This window comes from Bidens hawaiensis, unplaced genomic scaffold, assembly GCF_021521415.1.
Source record: "Bidens hawaiensis isolate Kalapana, Puna unplaced genomic scaffold, B.hawaiensis_p1.1 tig00032390_1, whole genome shotgun sequence".
Classification (NCBI taxonomy): Eukaryota; Viridiplantae; Streptophyta; class Magnoliopsida; order Asterales; family Asteraceae; genus Bidens; species Bidens hawaiensis.
The window spans coordinates 8,514-26,638 of NW_027505246.1; the positions used below are offsets into that span (position 1 = coordinate 8,514).

At 34.5% G+C, this 18,125-nt stretch overlaps 2 protein-coding genes and 2 non-coding genes across 5 annotated transcripts; 2 read left to right on the plus strand and 2 right to left on the minus strand.

Moving 5' to 3' along the window:
• The first annotated feature begins 1,281 nt into the window (after positions 1 to 1,281).
• LOC143611803 (cyclin-C1-2-like) lies at positions 1,282 to 6,062 on the plus strand. 2 transcript variants are annotated; one of them, XM_077085943.1, is made up of 9 exons: positions 1,282 to 1,384; positions 1,512 to 1,618; positions 2,678 to 2,717; positions 2,965 to 3,009; positions 3,542 to 3,660; positions 3,740 to 3,854; positions 4,447 to 4,491; positions 4,602 to 4,749; positions 5,736 to 6,062. In XM_077085943.1, exons 1-9 carry the CDS (start codon positions 1,353 to 1,355, stop codon positions 5,838 to 5,840), a joined length of 756 nt encoding a protein of 251 aa, XP_076942058.1. In that variant the 5' UTR covers positions 1,282 to 1,352; the 3' UTR covers positions 5,841 to 6,062. The 2 variants fall into 2 exon arrangements, with proteins under 2 accessions (XP_076942058.1, XP_076942059.1); XM_077085944.1 differs by lacking the exon at positions 1,282 to 1,384 and having other exon boundaries at positions 1,531 to 1,630.
• Positions 6,063 to 9,983: 3,921 nt separating this feature from the next.
• LOC143611802 (GTP cyclohydrolase 1-like) lies at positions 9,984 to 12,785 on the plus strand. Its single transcript, XM_077085942.1, has 2 exons — positions 9,984 to 10,378; positions 11,462 to 12,785. Exons 1-2 carry the CDS (start codon positions 10,177 to 10,179, stop codon positions 12,616 to 12,618), a joined length of 1,359 nt encoding a protein of 452 aa, XP_076942057.1. The 5' UTR covers positions 9,984 to 10,176; the 3' UTR covers positions 12,619 to 12,785.
• Positions 12,786 to 15,073: 2,288 nt separating this feature from the next.
• On the minus strand, positions 15,074 to 15,176 carry LOC143611807 (U6 spliceosomal RNA). The gene has a single exon (XR_013149836.1). It is a non-coding gene; the product is annotated as a U6 spliceosomal RNA (small nuclear RNA).
• A 2,610-nt stretch (positions 15,177 to 17,786) lies between these two features.
• On the minus strand, positions 17,787 to 17,893 carry LOC143611808 (U6 spliceosomal RNA). The gene has a single exon (XR_013149837.1). It is a non-coding gene; the product is annotated as a U6 spliceosomal RNA (small nuclear RNA).
• Between the last annotated feature and the right edge of the window lie 232 nt (positions 17,894 to 18,125).

Below are 18,125 nucleotides of genomic sequence, written 5' to 3' on the forward strand. Positions count from 1 at the left end.
AGTGTGTTTCATCTACACATTTTAACAATTGGTATTATATAATTACATTGTTTCCCCCCATTTTTTGTGTAAATTTTACTAATATTACATTTCAACACCATCATCTTTCTCCACATATTCCTCAAATATATTTCTTTTACTAATTCTTATATATCCTTGAGTGTATTGTATTATAAAAAATATTCAAACATACGATTGCAAAGTTCTTATTTTTATCTACGTATTGATATAAATTTTATTCAAAACCGAGGTGTGGGTTATAAAGTACAAGTCATAGTTGCATCAATTTACAAGTATATAAAACATAAAAGTTTTAACTTAACATTATCTAATAATTTTGATAGTTCTAATTTAAATATAATTATAATTTTACCCCTTTAACTTACTCAACTTTTATAAATATATGAGTTTCAACTTTGGTCCTTTATCCACCACAAGTTTATTTATTTTGTTGTTTCATTATATATGTTTAAATATATTATACTACCTTTTATCCCCGTATTATACGTTCGTTTTACATTATTCGTTTATAATATTTATATATTTTTTTAGGATTTTAATCTTATTTATTGTAAGAAAGTTACTAATATTCTTAGGATTTGATGATGAAAGGGTTTCACAAATAAATAAGATGTTATAACTTGGTTTAAAAGTTTGGTGAGACATATGACCCGCTTTTTTAACTATAAATTGTTTCTTAATTATAAATAGGTTTCACAAATAAATAAGATGTTATAACCTAGTTTAAAAGCTGTCCGGGTTTAATTATAAATAGTATCTTTTAAAAAACGAATATTATTTTTTACTATATCCATATTTTATAGGATTTTCATATCAAATATTTGATGAGATTAATTTTTAATATAATGAGATGTTATAACTCTTTTAAGAGCTATCTGAGTTTGATGAGACCTATACCCGTCAATTCGGGTCAAATGCATGAGAAGTTTTTGTTAACAAATAAAGAAATCTGGTGGCTTGAGAGAATTTAGGGAGGTTTCGTTTATATATATTTAAGATTTTTAAAAAACCAAACTTATCGTTGCGACATGTTTATTTTTATTGGCGTTTCGATATAAATTTTGTTCAAACTATCATCTCCGCAGCATCGCGCTGGTTAACTACTAGTACAGTCATATCCAAATCCGGTTCCATACTTAAAACCGAGCGTTAGAAAAAGCCTATTTGTGCTGTGTGCACCCATATAGAGAAGAGATATAGGTCAATATTAATACACAATAATCCAGATTCAAACCAAAAACCTTAAGCCCAATCAAACAGCCCAAACCTCAATTCCAATAACCTCCGATTTCATTCTGCAACTTCATTTTCTTCACAACAAACAACCAACAATGGCGACTAATTTCTGGACATCAACGCACTAGTAAGCTTCCGATCATCCTGTCTCACACTCACATCCGTTCGATTCCGTTTAATCGCACCATTAGGCTGTAATTTGAACGAATAATAATAATAAACACTAATTAATAATTATTATGTTTCGTGTGCAGCAAGGAATTATTAGACCAGCAGGAAGTGGATGTGGTGCATAATTTTGATAAGCAGAGAGGAGTCACACTTGATGATTTCAAATTGATTAAATTGCATATGACTAATTGTATGTAATTATGTATCTATCTGCCTTTAAATTTATGTATAACCTGTTTGATTATTATGTGTTTATTAGTTATTATTGATCTATTTGCATTGCTAGTTTGGTGTTATTGATGCCGATATTTGACCGATATATCACTGATTTTCCCGTTATCAGTTTTTTAAGTCTTAATTGCCAATTTTTAGTGTTTAATGTTAGCGTTTTAACATTTAAGTCTTAAATCAGTTCCTACTTGCTACAGTTGTTAGTGTTTTGTAAGTTGCAAAAGGTTAATTTGTTAATGGTAGTAGGAGAGTATACTGAATTGTTAGTGTTAAATTGCTATGTATATAAATTCTGCATGATATTAAAATTACTAACAGGCGATATCCCACCGCGATAATGGGTATCTCAAATATCAGTCCTTGACCGATATCCGATGTTTTCTGCATTATCTACATAGATGAATTGTTTTGTATCTATTTGTTATAGAACTATTGAGATTGAGTTAGTGTTTAAGAATATGATAATAGGGTTGGGTTCAAAAATACATAGGCTTCTAAAAGTAGGAAGTCGTAGGAAGGGTATCAAACGGACTCCGATTAAACTCAAACCAGCGGCATTGGAACTGTCTCGGTGAACTCTACGATATTAGATTTTAGGTTTTCGCTATTCGATTTCTAGCTTGTAGATTTTAGAATTTTTGTTCAAATTATTGTGTCTTTTTATTTATCATTGTGTTTTTTTGTTTATTTTGTCATTGTGTCTTTTTTTCTCGACATTGTGCTATATAATCAGCATTGTGTTATATTTTACGTTCCATTGTGTCTTTGTACCCTTCCTAGATTTAGGAAACTGTTTAGGATAACTTAACCCTATGATTATATACCAATTTGTAAGGATTTGCATGGTGATTGCAGAAGTTAGTTATTATAATTTGTGCATTTACCATGATTACACTTATTTTTACCTTTAACATAAGGGCTTTACAAAGCTTATTACATTATATTAGATTGGTTGTAAAATATCTTGTAAATAGCTTTTTAATCCTGTATGTCTTCTCGTTTTGTTTTTTCATTCCAGACATTGCGAGATTGGCTCAAAATGTGAAAGTGAGGCAAAGGTTAGCCTCGAGTTTTCTTGTTTTAAATAATTTATTTTTCTATATAAGTTAGTCAGTCATGAAAACTTTAATCCACTCTTAAAACTTCTTGTTTTGGACTTTTGGGTAAAGGTTTGTAATTTAAGGGAATAAATAAAGTATACTCATGAACATCTTACAATGAAGCTCATACGGTTTCTCAAATACTTTATTTGTTATGTTCTAATGATGAATTCTCATTGCATTGGTTACTATTTGTCTATTTCAGGGTTGTGGCGACTGCTGTAACATATATGAGACGTGTATATACAAGGTAAGTATGCTATTTCAGATGCTTTATCAATGAATTAGTTTTTCTGGATAACAACAGATTTCTTTGCAGCAAAGCGCAAACACATTATACTTGACAATCTTATATAATTATAGATTAAATAAAAGATTATACTTATACTTTGCTTTTACATGTGTTTATACATACATATACATATACATATATTCCTTATTATCTTGACTCTAATGAGTTGAGTCACGAGTTGAATATTTAGGGTCTTGAGGCACAGAGCGACAATTATGGTTTTATTAGTTAAATATACACTTAGTGGTTAAAAATACACTTAATGATATAATTTCATTTGTTGAACCAATTTTTCCTGTCTGCCTTTAAGTTGATTTGTTATATTCTACGAATTTAACCTATTATATATAAGAAAATGGGTCTTGATTGCCACCTCTACTTTCTTCATGTTAGAGATTCAGTGCTTGTACACACATTCATGATCTACTTCTTTTTTTCACAGCTATTTATAATGAAAATTTTGCTAAGTGTATGCTATATGGACTTTTAGGAAAAGTATGACCGAATTTGACCCGCGTCTACTGGCACCATCTTGCTTGTATTTGGCATCAAAATCTGAAGAAAGCACGGTGCAAGCAAGACTTCTTGTATTCTACATTAAGAAAACAAGTAACACTTTTTGTTAAATTCAAAAAGAATTTTTTTTGTCCTAATTAACGGATTAATAACATGGCATCCTTGTTTGCAGATCCAGATGAAAAGTACCGGTGTGAAATTAAGGAAATACTTGAAATGGAAATGAAAATATTGGAAGCGTTAAACTATTACCTTATTGTTTTTCATCCTTATCATGCATTGCCTCAGTATGTATTTCTTTACAACTTATACCAGTTAGTTTTGACTTAGAGTAAATTACACAGACAATCCCTGTGGTTTGGGGTAAGTTATGGATTGGTTCCTAAGCTTTAAGTTCTACAGATTTGGTCACTAACCAGTAACCACAATGTTTGCTTTCATCCATGGTTCATGAGCCTAACATTGTTAACTTTCTCAGTTAAAGTTAGGGGCATTTGACAAATTGCCTTTGACTTTAACGGATGAAGTTAACACTGTTAAACGTTTGGACCATGTTTGAATGCAAACATTGCAGCTAAGAAACAAATCTGTAAAATTTAAAGCTTAGAGAGTAGAGACCAGATCCGTAACTTACCCCAAATCATGGTACCATTTGTGTAATTTACTCTATATGTTTATATATAGCTGATGCGGTTCATTTTTTTAATAATGACTACAAAATGGCATTGTCACCTTAGGAGGTTACATATTTGGCCCTCTTTTCTTTTTCGCTAAACTTCTTCTTCTTACCTGTTTGAGATAAAACAAACCCAATTTGACCCGTTCAAAAAGTAAACGAGTATCTCGTTATAACATAAGGTGCTCATTTGAGTTGAACAGGTTGGTTCATGATGCTGGTATGAGTGATGCAACACAGTTGACCTGGTAAGAGCTTGGTCACCAGCTAGTTTGACTTTTTACAAACAAATTGACTTTTGTAGCAAAATTTCATCTTTATACAATTCTAATTTAAGTTTTTCGAATGAGTTGTTTAGGGGACTTGTGAATGACACCTATAAGATGGATCTAATTCTCATACACCCGCCACATTTGATTGGGTTAGCCTGCATTTATGTAGCTAGTGTGCTCAAGGAGAAAGATAATACAGCTTGGTTTGAAGATCTACGGGTCGACATGAATATTGTAAGTCAAGGGGTAAAATTGTAAACTAAAGTACATAGCTAAAAATGAAACGAGTTGAACGGGTCAAATATAGCGGCTGCAATTTCTGATACGACAGGAAAATGATCAGGATTCGGGTTGGTGTATCAAACCCGTTTATAGAACGGGCCGTGTCTAGGTTGAGATGCCTAATTGAAACTGTTATATGTTTGTAAATGAACCGAACGAAAACGAACGGTATATGCTCGTGTTCATTTGTTAAGAAAATGATTGTGTTTGAGTTCATGTGTTAATAGTATAAACAAACGGTTCATGAATGTAAACGAACACCAAAGAACGGAATTAACTGAACGTAGATGAACACGCAGAACCGAGATTAAGTTGTGGTCTAAAACATTTAACTGAATATACAAACAAACGAACCTAAACACACGTAAACTAACGAACATAAAAGAGCATAAAGGAACGAACATATATGAGCGTAAATGATTGAACATAAACCGACGTTCACGAATATAAATGAATGAACGACCCACCCGTGTGTTCATGTTGTTCGTTCACTAAATAAGCGAACATAAATTAACTTCCCGCCGGACGGTTCACTGTTCGGTTTGTTCACAGGCCTAAACAGATCGTTTTCAGGTTGACTAGTTTACTCCGCTTGGTTAAACGGGTCAACCTGCTAACTTGCTTAGTTAAACAGGTCGACTCATTAACTTGTTTAAGACCCATTTAACTCATTTTTTTACAACCCAACAGCCTGATTAAGCATGCTCTGACGTCTTGTTTTGCCAACCTGCTTTGACACTTTTAGACAAATGGTTAAATGGGTCGTGTTTGGGTTAGGGTCGATGCTTTTGACACGAGTAAAAACATGGTGCGTGTTCAGGCCGAATAATTCAACCTACCAACCCAACACGATTGACACCCCTACTCAAATATGTTCAAACACTTGTACGGGGCTTTTTCTGTTGCAATTATGATGTTTTTGATTATTTGTTTAACAGGTGAAGAACATAGCAATGGAAATACTGGATTTTTATGATACTCACAAAATGATAACTGATGAGAGAGTGAATGCTGCCATGCACAAACTACCCACAAGAATATAGATTACAAGCTACACTTTTATATGTAACCTTTATTAAAATGGTTACCATGCCCGCTTTAATGGCCGAGTACTCGAAGTTGTAGCGTTAATTTTGTTGTTGAAACAAAATTGTTGTCATGATCATTGATTCAAAAGCAAAAAAGAAACACAATTTACAGTGTTTGATTTGGAATCAAATCAAAGAATTGAGTACTATTGGATTCTAGCTTTCGTTTGGAGCAACTCGAAGCCCTAGTTAAGGTTGGTAAACCTTAAATGGATCAGTTTTAACCATCTGATATGGTTCGTAAACAGTTCGGTCCCAAACTCATGAACCGAGGTATACGAGTTTGTGTTAATTTTGAAAGCGTTTTGAGGCTATAAGATGGCGCGGCTTCAAGTTTACAAAATAATTGGAATAGAATGTTATAGAAATTGAATTAATAGTTGCGGTCTGGACACTTTTATTAGGATGAGATCGGTACCGGTACGGTACCGAAAATCCCGGTCCCGAAAATCGCAAATTTTTGGTACCGGTACCGAAAACTTCGGTATTGAAGGTAAAAAATTCGGGAACTACCGATATTGAAACTCAAAACTTTTGGTACCGATTTCGGTACCGGTATCAGTACCGAATTTGCTCATCTTTTATGGAAACTGTTCAAACCTGTATCCATGGTTTCGAGAAGCAACAAACCAAACTAGCCAGGTTAGATGGTCAGCCGGTTGTTTGAAACTATTTTTTATTTTTGTTTTATAAAAAAAAGGTTGAATTAGTTTCTATCAAAACGTTTAAAATGATAAAACTGTTTTATGATTATAATATATATACGTAAATCGGTAAATACATATTTTACTAATGATAATTATATAGAAATATTAAGGGTGATAGGTTGGTTCCTGGTTTTAAACTGGACGGACTTGTTAATTCAAACGTTAAAACGCAATTGTTTGGATCTCAAGCTCACCGACTTGCTTTGATTTCAGCAGTCCTGTATGTTTAGCAATCTTTGAAGACCCGACGCAGTTTCTTTCAATTGATGGATTCAATGCCATTATTTGAGTGCAGTAGCCACAAAAGAAAATATGGAAGTTACTATCAACTTCACTAGTTAGTTGTTTGCGGTTTGCATTTTACTTTAGGCTTTGTTCTTTATTTGACGGAATCCTAAAAGATAAAAAGGAAAAGGCCTTCGAAATCGAATTATACTCCCAAACGCTTGTCAAACTCGCAATGTCCGTCTTTTATCTTAATTTAAATTTGTCACGTGTTCACTTCACTTTTATCTATCATGTTAAAACTGGATCTCAATATTTTTCGCTTTGGATATATTTAGTTTACTTAATGGAGTTGTTTAATTTAGTTTTCTAATCATCTAACAACATTCTTTTATGGTAAAAAAAATATACATGACAGCATCAAAGTGTTCCCAATTATGTTGAAGTCACTCAAATGGCTCATGTCTAGGTAAAAGCACTTAACTTTCTTAATGTGTTCTCACTTTATGAAATTTATTATCTTTTGCATGTTACGACTTATGAAGTTAATTTTCCTTTTGTGATATAGCATATGTGTGAATAGAACTTGGAATTGTGATCAATGTTTTAAAAACCGGTATGTACCGGCCGGTTGAACCGGTTATACCGGATTTTGGTAAGGTAACCGGTATTTAGAGCCTGGTATTTTAGGCGGTTTGCTAAAATATCGTACCGCCGATCTTTAAAAAAAATACTGGTTTTAAACTCAAGATATTTTTGATATTTTTTTGTGGCCTGTATTTTGAAAAAATGACTTTTAACCTAACGGATAAATCTGAAATGAGTAAACATAGTAAACAATGATTTATTAATCACAAATTTTGTATCCTGCAAATGCAATGTTGGTTTTACATCTTTTGTAAATGATTAATGTCATATATCTATAAACTTTCTATTTGACTCGATTATTGTTCATGTGTGATGTTTATTTAATGTACTTGTGAGTTATTTTTTGAGTTAAAGTTGTATTCATATAAAATTACATGGTAAACTATTAAACCCAGTTGAACCTCCCGATACATCCCGGTTCAACTAGTTATACCATTTTTTAATCAAATCCGGTACAAGTAAAAGAGTGGTTTTTAAAAAAATTGATGGCGATGGTCCATGGGTGAACATGGGTGGGTCGTTTGGGGTTGAATAAGAGGAGGGAGTGGGCAACTTGATTAGTCCTGATTTGACCTGACCTAATGGTAGGGAATAAGGAGCTATTTTGTCGGGCCAAATGGATGTAATAATATCCTTAAAACTCACTGAATATATACTTTGATGAAATGCTCTCAAAATCTGCTTGTATATGAAAAAAGCCATTTGTTTTTCTTTTTTTTTGGTTTTGTTGTTACGTATACCTGTATTAGGAGAACTCGATACCGCTTTACTGCGGGAAGTAACGCCAAACTGAATTTAAACACAAACATAAACTTGCAAACTACAAATAGTTGTCAAAATGAGTATTGATGCACACACTATAAGAAAGTTGGGCTTTCACCGACGCATATAAAGCCGTTGGAAAGTGCCAGTGGAAAATTACAGACGGAAATATAAAAATCCATACTAAATTGATATGTCCATATCTAAGGCGGTCTAGTAACTACTGGTGATAAGTGGCCAATTAACGTCTCCACCTGGCTTTTTCAAAGGTTTGATTCTCAAGAGTTTGCCCCGTAATTCTTATCGAAGGGTTATCCGTAGATCATAATATTTTTTTTTTCAAAAATCCCAACTCACATGAAAATAGTTGGCTTTACACGAGGTTCATATCGTGTCCCTTTTGAATTACCAACATATGTTGGTTCATATTTGTTTTGTATCCGTCCTCCACCCGAACAAAACGCTTGTTTATATCTATTATGGAGGAACAATATCACCGTTTTTGTTCAATAAAATACCAAAGTGGATGATTGACTCATTCCATACCTTTGGTGTTAATGAAATGTGGAATTGGTGATCTCAGAATCGAAATACTGTTTACTTGTATGCGGTTTACGCATGTGAGGTGTATTAGGAACACACAGATCCAATCTTGAAGTGGTATTGGAATCCTTGTTTTTGTATGAACTATAAATTGCATATACCAAAAGATCACTGGTTGCTCGTATTGTTAACTGAGGTGAAATTGTTTGATGTGAGCCTACCAACAAGGTGACAACTCATTCTCACACGACAGATCCACAATATGTTGTGTCGTGGTCATAGAGTCTAGATGTCATCCCTCCCATAGTCACGTAGTTTAACAAATGATCTTTTTTTAACAAACGTTTGGAGCTACTCCAATTACCTCGAGTAAGTGTTCCTGGTACGAGATGTCAACCACTAATACTGATGTTGGCGTTGCAGACCTTACTAATCCATGAACTGCTCCAATTACCCGAGTGAGTCCTCCTAAGACGGGTTGTCATCCGTTAATACTGTTTTTAACGCTACAAACCTGTCTCATCCATAAACTCTATTAAAAAAGAAATCCACTGTTGTAGGAAAACCCCTTGAGTTAAGTCTCGAACCTGAGACTAAGATCTCAAGCCAATCACTCTCATTGTGAAGTTGTATGCTTTTCACAAGTAGTTTTGATTTTGTCTAAGAACACATTTATTATTGTGCGTTTTTGAGATCTGCAATCATAGGGATATAAAATATTCCAACTTTCAACGAAAAAAAGTCCATTTCCATCCCATGGTGGGTTGGTGGAGTCATGATGTCACCATATTCTTGACCGACCCGACCCGACCCGACCCGACCCGACCCAACAGACGGTTGGTGAGTCCTATAAACCCTACTTGACCACCACCACCAAACCAATACATACACACCCATGTATCTATATATCATTTCCACACCTTAACGTGTGTGTAACAGTTGACAAAGGTAGCTTTCCTACCCAGATCTTGCATCCTGGGCCCACCCCAAAAGGACACAGCCGCCGATAACCCTAATTCATCAACAACCTCAAAGATCCAAGGTTGGGATTGGATCTATTATTATTATTATTTCTTCATTTTTATTTTATTATTAATTTAATATTATTAATAATAATAATCCAATACATACACACACACATACATACCCTCCTTTCATCTCTATATAATTCACACAAATTGCATACATTTTCTCTGCCCCATCTCCCATATCTCTAAACCAGTGGCCACTTTTCCTTTATCTATTCAATTCATTAAAATATTAACCAAAACAATCAAATTTGCTATTTTCCCATCTGGGCTTCTCAAATTAGGGATCTTTTTGATTAAAAGATTCAATCTTGATTCAAAAAGGTGAAGACTTTGATTGAAAAAATTGAATCTTGATTAGGGTTTCTGTTTCTTTCAATGGGAGCTTTAGATGAGGGTCACTACTGTGTGGTTCTTGAAAATGGTGTGAAGCTTGATGATTTTGAGCATGAACCAGAGACTGTGGCTATTGAAGATGCTGTCAAGGTTTTGCTGCAGGGTTTGGGGGAAGATGTTAACAGAGAAGGCCTTCGAAAGACGCCTCTTCGGGTTGCGAAAGCGCTTCGAGAAGGGACGAAAGGTAATCTTTTTGTTTGTGTTGAATTATGTGTTTGGATGGTTTTATTGATGTTGATTTGGTTGAATTTGATTTGAATTTTGAGAATTGGAATATGATGTTCTGATAGTGGTTTGCTTAAAGAATTGGCAATCCGTTGATTGTAGGTTAGTGGTAGTTAGTTAGTGTAATTGTAAGTTAGGTGGATGTTAAAAGTGCTTGCCAAGTAGGAAGTTAGTTGAACAAGTCGTCGAAGGTCAGATCTGGCGTGTTTATTTCACCGGTACATGCAAAAGTACCCGCTTTGATTTGATGTGGTTTCTTTAGATGTTGATCTCTAGGTGGGATTTTGACCCGTTAACTTATAAATGGGTTGATCCTGGTGTGCGTTACCTCTAACGGGTCAAAATGGTAAAATGAATCTAAATAGGAAACCAGCTAAATGGGTCGAAAGTCATACAAAGCGTGTTTTAAGTTTTAATGTTAAAAGTCTCGTAGATCATTTTAATGAAGGATTGAATTATTATTATTCGAATACTATGACCGTTATAATCACTTAACACATTAAGTGTTCGTGTTCATAAAGAGATTTAAACTTGATGCACAAATAGGTTTTTGACTTGACATGTTTGACCTATGCAAAGTGGTAAAATAAATAAATAGCTAAAACAGGCAGCTGGTTAAACAGGCTGAAAGTTAAATAGGAAGCTAGTTAAATGGAGCAAAAGTCATTCAATGTATATTTTTAGCTAATTCAGCCAGATCTTGCATGTTTTTTATTCATGCAAAAGTTCTTGTTCTGAGGCTTCTTTAGATGTTTACCTGGAGGCAGGATTTTGACCCGTTTACTTATGAATGGGTTTATCTTAGTATATCTAACGGGGCAAAGTGGTAAAGTAAATAAATAGGCAAGTAGCTAAATAAGAAGCCAGCCAAATGGGTCGAAAGTTATCAAAGTGTGTTCTAATGTCAGAAGTCAAAATCCTCCTAGGTCATCTTCAATAAAAGATTGGATTAATATTAGAATGCTATAACCATTATAATCGCTTCACACATTGATTGTTCATATAACGATTTAAAAATTTGTGTCGTTTTGGGCTTTTGCAGGATACAAACAGAACGTTAAAGATATAGTCCAAGGTGCATTATTCCCGGAAGTTGGTGTAGAAAATGGAACCGGGCTAGCTGGAGGAGATGGCGGGCTTGTTCTCGTTAGAGATATTGATCTCTTCTCATACTGTGAGTCTTGTTTACTCCCATTCCAGGTTAAATGCCATGTGGGCTACATTCCATCCAGTCAACGGGTTGTGGGCCTTAGCAAACTCTCTCGGGTCGCTGATATTTTCGCCAGACGTTTCCAAGACCCACAACATTTAGCAGATGATATTTGCTTCGGTTTACATCACGGAATTAACCCAACCGGTGTTGCGGTTGTTCTTCAATGCTCACACATTCATTTCCCCAATTTCCAGTTGGCTATTCTCGAGTCAAACCACAAAAGATTTGCCAAAACTATAGTCGGGTCGGGTTTGGGTACTTTTGAAGATAAAGATTCGGTCAACTGGATTGACTTTTTTGGGCTTTTAAGATGTCGAGGCATAAGTTTAGATAATATTCGTTCAAGAAACTCATTAAAAGATTCTTGGTGCCCGTCACGGTCCCAGAAAGTGGGACCTAGTGGTAATCCTGACATGGAGATAGCCGTTGCGTCAATTTTAAGGTCGTTGGGTCAAGACCCATGTAGAAAAGATCTTGTGGGTACGCCTAGTCGGTTTATAAAATGGCTTCTGAACTTTAAAGATTCAAACTTGGAGATGAAGCTTAACGGGCTTGCCACTATCTCGTTGAGGCCCATTGGGCTTGGTAATAATAATAAAAAACTTGTTAGATCCGAGGTTAATTTATCTTTATGGTCACTTTGTGAACATCATTTGCTTCCGTTTTACGGGTTGGTTCATATAGGGTACATGTCGGGTGAAGAAATAAACCCGATCGGGAAATCTTTATTGCAGTCGATTGTGCATTTTCACGGGTTTAAACTACAAGTTCAAGAACGATTGACTCGACAGATTGCAGAAACGGTATCTCCATTATTAGGTGGGGATATAATGGTAGTTGTTGAAGCTAATCACACTTGTATGATCTCTAGAGGGATTGAGAAATTTGGGAGTAATACTGCTACAATTGCGGTTTTGGGTCGGTTTTCGAACGACGCGTTAGCAAGATCACAGTTTTTACAAATGATTCCGAGCTATTCTTTGTAGACGTTGGGAAGATGATGATATTTGATCCGAGTTCATACACGTTTCTTTGTGTGTTTATTTTTTGTTTGCATTTCAAGAAAGAAAGGCGATAGATTGAATTTGGGTTGGTTTATGTGGTGATCATTCATGTTTGTATCGTTATATTTTATGGGAATTTTGTTGGATTGATAGGGGTAATATGTTACATTCCTCCCCCCCCCCCTCCCCCCTTCTACCGACTTAAGTTTTTAGATTTAACTTGCTGTATGAATTATTGACGGGTCATTCATCTACCCCTTTCATCTATATTATTTCAAGGTTTTTTTAACTTGTTCCTAATGATCCGCGAGACCACCTTAAAACGTTTTTGCCGGAAAAGTCAAATTTGTTGTCAGAAAACACCACTTGAACACCGCAACCACCTCCAATTGACTCACCGCCAGCCAACTACCACCGCTTGAGCACCATCAACCGATTCCGACTAGGGATCAGATCGGTACCAACCGGTCCCGGTCCCGAAAATCACAAATTTTTGGTACCGGCACCGAAATCTTCGGTTCAGTACCGGTACAGCCTGCAATTTTTGAGTGAAATCTTTGAGTGAAACCGAGCGGGCCCAGGCAATTTTTGAGTTTGCAATTGCACAGCCTGCACTTGACATGCCAGAGCTGTTGTGGAAGGTAAATGCCTCTATTATATCCTTAGTCTCATAAAACATGCATTTGTTAAAGTTTCTTTTATTTGGTTTAACAGATTACTCCCTTCATTGTTAGGCTTGAAACAAAAATACAAAAATTCTGAATGTAGACGTCTCACAATCTGCAAAATAAATGATATACTTCATGCTAGGAAAATATGTGTATATTTGTGTGTGTGTGTGGATGACATGTGAGATTGGGTTTGGGGTATAGTTTGTTTTTAGGGTGATTATAAAAGCTGTATTGTTAGAAAAGCTGTATGAAATTGGCTACAAATTTGAACCAGTGTGGTGTTTGACAACAAATCAACTCACTTATATTTATTAAATTCAATTTTCTGCAGGCATACATTGACTTTGAGATATCAGAAGGTGAAATTGAAAGAACAAGACAACTGTACGGGAGACTTTTGGACCGTACAAAGCATTTAAATACTTGGATAAGTTCTGCAAAGTTTGAAGCGTCTGGTATTGAAGAAAATGAGGATCTTGTGGAACAGAGGAAACTTTGCATTCAACGTGCCAGGAGAGTATTTGAAAATGCAATAAACTATTACCAAACATCGGCCCCCGAGCTTAAAGAAGAGAGGGCAATGCTACTAGAAGAGTGGCTAAATATGGAGAGCGGTTTTGGTGAGTTGGGGGATGTTGATTTGGTGCGTGCTAAGGTTCCAAAGAAATTAAAGAAGAGAAGACAAATTGATGGTGCTGCTGCTGGGTACGAGGAATACATGGATTATTTGTTCCCAGAGGAATCGGGAACGTCTAATTTGAAGATCTTGGAGCAAGCCTACAAATGGAAAAAGCAGAAGGTTGTTTTAGATGATGATGATATACACTTCTAAGTTATTAAAAATTAATGATGTGTTTGCATCTGTATTTATTAGACTTTGAAACTGTTTAGTAATGTGTATAATATAAGCTGTGTGAATGTTTCATGTCTCTTAATATGAAATTCATAGTAGCTTTAATGAGCCAAGTGGAAAATCAATGCATAACCAATTCAGTTATAAGCATAACTCATGATAACCATAAAAAATGGTTTACATGGGCCAGACTGTTTTGTCCAATTTTTGAGTTTTGTATAAATAACTAATGCCTTGGATTTGAGATTACAATAACTATTTTATAAACATAGTACTCTAATGTTCAAAACAACAGCATAATATCATCTACGATACTAATTTCTTGGCTAGATTTTGTATAAGATAAGGCATGATCGTAATTTAAAGCTTACTTGATATATAAAAACATTTCAATGCCACAAGTAAGGTTGAAAAGTGTGGCGTAATCGATAAAACATGTTAAAGATGCCCCAATCTATCTATGCTTTCTGCACAACTAAACTAGAAATGTGTTTGGTTCGTTGGAAGGAAATGAAATTGGAATCGGTGAACCAAATGCCCTGAAGTTCAAACAGAATTAAATATCTAGTAATATGCTCATGAGAAAGGACCCGGCTACAAAGCCAAAAACATTAAAGACAGTGAAGGAAAACATACAACAATACTTGGAAATGAGAGTGTTTACAGCAAACAAGTAGGAAGCTGTAGTTTCAAGTAGTAAATATATGAAGGTAATGTAATGTAATGGTAGCGTATATATTATGTATCAACATAAGAATTTGAACTAAACAGACACTATTCCTAGCATAATTTACAATAACCAATACATGTGAAAATAAAAGTAAAGTGTACATAGATTCAACAAAGTATGTAAAGATTGAAGGTTGATAAGACGAAAAATAGAAGGTGGTGTTGCGGTGAAAAGGGGGAAGAAAAAAATTTGGACCATTTCTCGATTTGTGCGTGTCATCCTTGCGCAGGGGCCATGCTAATCTTCTCTGTATCGTTCCAATTTTATCGGATGTCCCCGAAGGGACGAAGCTTGACTCTAAGCTAAGATATATAAACCAATTGGTGGTTTCTCTTCTGGTCGATGTGGGAGAAACTAACTTGACAGTATCTAAAGTATTTTACTTGTTTTGTTACTTTATTTTTCCTCCTAAATAAAGCTTTTGGATTTTCTTAAATTCATGTACTTAAGCTTCTTGTAATTACTGCATTACCATTGCTATAAAATTGTTTCTCTTCTTAATCTGTTCTGCTAAAGCAATTTGAATGTTCATCATATTAACAATGATAAAACTTTATGAGCCTTAGAACTATATCGTATAGAAGACACACAGATAAAGATGTTATATTAATTACGAATGCTTTTTATCAACAAATGATATATAGACTTACGAGTTACGACTCCCTCCATGAGAAAATGGAAAGACGAAATGTATAAACCAATTAACTCCCTTCATGTTTTTGCTATGATTTAAAATGATATAATATGTTACATTTTTATTTTGCACTTATGGGTAGAGTATTATTGGGGTAGATACAGAAATCACTTTAAATAGAAGTCAAGCAGGCAGATTGTAATTAGTTCGGTAAAAGCTCACTTGTAATTCAGCTCAAGTGCCTTGCCTCGTATAAACATTCGAGCAGATGATAGCAATTTGAATACATTTTCATTCTTGATTTTCCTTGCATATATCGGTGATTAATTTGAATGTTTTTTTTCCTTTAAAGTCTTGCATAAACTGGCACATTTATGCGGTCATGCCTTTGCAAAAGGACATAAAGGTCTTAAACAATTCCGTTTAATGTAATTTAAACCACTAAATCCTATATTTTTGTTTTAAAGTCAATTTATAGGCTTTTATAATCAGTTAAAAAGTATTTTAAATAGTGAATCTAGAAATTAATAAACGAAACTTTTAATTCGTTTGATGATAAAGATTTATCATTTAGTTTTGTTAAACATTTAGATCAATAATGTATTGATTTTTGTTCGCAGTCATGATGATAATTGTTATATTTAATAATTTTATTTAGTGTCTGATGGCCGCAGTCACTATAAATAGCATTGTGTGTTTTTGGGATAGATGAAGCTTTGCATTTGGTACAAGTCTTTTCGGGTAGCATTAAGGTTTTAAAAAACACCTCACTGTTGATGCAAATGCAACTCAGCTTGCGTTGTCCTTTTTAACTTGACCGATTTATTTATGTTTAATCTCAAACGAGTCTGGTCAAAATAATTAGCTATGTTGCAGGTGTTAAATAGATTGAAAATCGCAAAAGTGTATTATTTATACAACCTCCTGCATCACTTTAGTATTAAATTCAGATTGTTTATAGGCCAAGCTGTGTACTCTTAATAAAGGTTGAAATATATTGGATGTGTTAGTTGACCTACTAACATGTTTTCTCCAGCTTTAAGTTTTGTATGGATAACTAAAGTGTTATATATGGTTACAATGACTATATTATGAACGTAATACTCTTAATGATCAAAACAATAGCATAATATCATCTGCGTTGCTAATTTCTTGGCTAAAATGTTACAAGTTACGATAGCCTCAAAAACTCGATACAACAGCTTTAAATTTCACAAAACTAATAGGCATGATCATACTTTAAAGTTTAATAGATAGATAAAGGCTTTTAAATACCGCAGTTTAGACTGAAAGTGTGGTGTAATTGATAAAACATGTTAAACATGCCCACAATCTATACTACGTTCATTCTGAGGGGGTGTTTGGTTAATTGGAATAGAAGACAGTGAAGTAATACTTGGAAATGATAGTATTTAAAGAAAACAAGTAAATATAAATGTTATGGTAGCTTTTTATTATGTATCAGCATAAGAAACTGAACTCAAGCAGACTATTCCTAGCAAAACTAATAATAGACAGTAAATATGAGATTAACCTACCGAAACCGCTAAGTTCATAAGTATTCAAAACTGATACCGTCTTCAAATTAAAATGCCCCCTATTTAAGTAAAAAAAGAATGTGCAGAAGAGATGAACTACAAAAGTAATACTGGAAATGTAATCAGACATATGAACCGCCAAAAACCATTTTCATTAATAATTTTGTAACGGCAATATCTGTCAGCCTAGTGGCGGACCAGCTTAGGAGGAGGGGTAGCCTCCGTTACCTCTCAACGTTTCACCGAGTAGTGTAAAAAAAAAAAATTTTGGTCGATTTCATGTTTCGTTACCTCTGGCAAAAAATAACGTTACCCCTATGATTTTAAGCCCAACCAATTTAATACTTAAACCCAGCAAAAGCCCACTTAAATTATAAAGCCCAAATCAAAAAACTCAATAACCCAATTAATTCTTTTATGTTTAACAATTAAAAAAAAAGACCGAATATTGTGAACACTGGCACACAGCCGACTGCTCTCTGCCTCTCTGGACTCTGCTCAGCACAATCACACACCACCAGTTCACCATGGCTTCCGCCACCTCCATTGACTGTCGCTTCAAAATAATCATCCACTAGAAGAGAAGAAATTAAAGGAAAAAAAATTTGGATCATTTCTCGATTTTTGTGTGTCATCCTTCCCCTTGAAATTAGTTTTCTAGATCCGCTATTGACTGTCGCTTCAAAAATAATCATCGCGCGAGAAGAGAAGAAATCAAAGGAAAAAACATTTGGACAATTTCTCAACTTTTGAGTGTCATCGTTGTGTATTGGGCTGTGCAAATCTTCTTGTATCGTTCCAATTTTATCTAATGCCACCAAAGGGATTAGCACTACTTCCGACCGCTGCCATATAAACAAGACGCAACTTTCTCTTCTGGTCGATGTGGGATGAATTGACTTGAGACTAAATAGTTACAGGAACTAGTGAGTATTTTAATTCCTTTCTTACTTCATTTTTCCTCCTAAAGCTATGATTTTTCCTTTTTTAACCTAATTATAGTTACATTTAATGAGTATTTAGTTGTAGATTATTAATAATTTTAGTTAGTAAATTAGAGGAC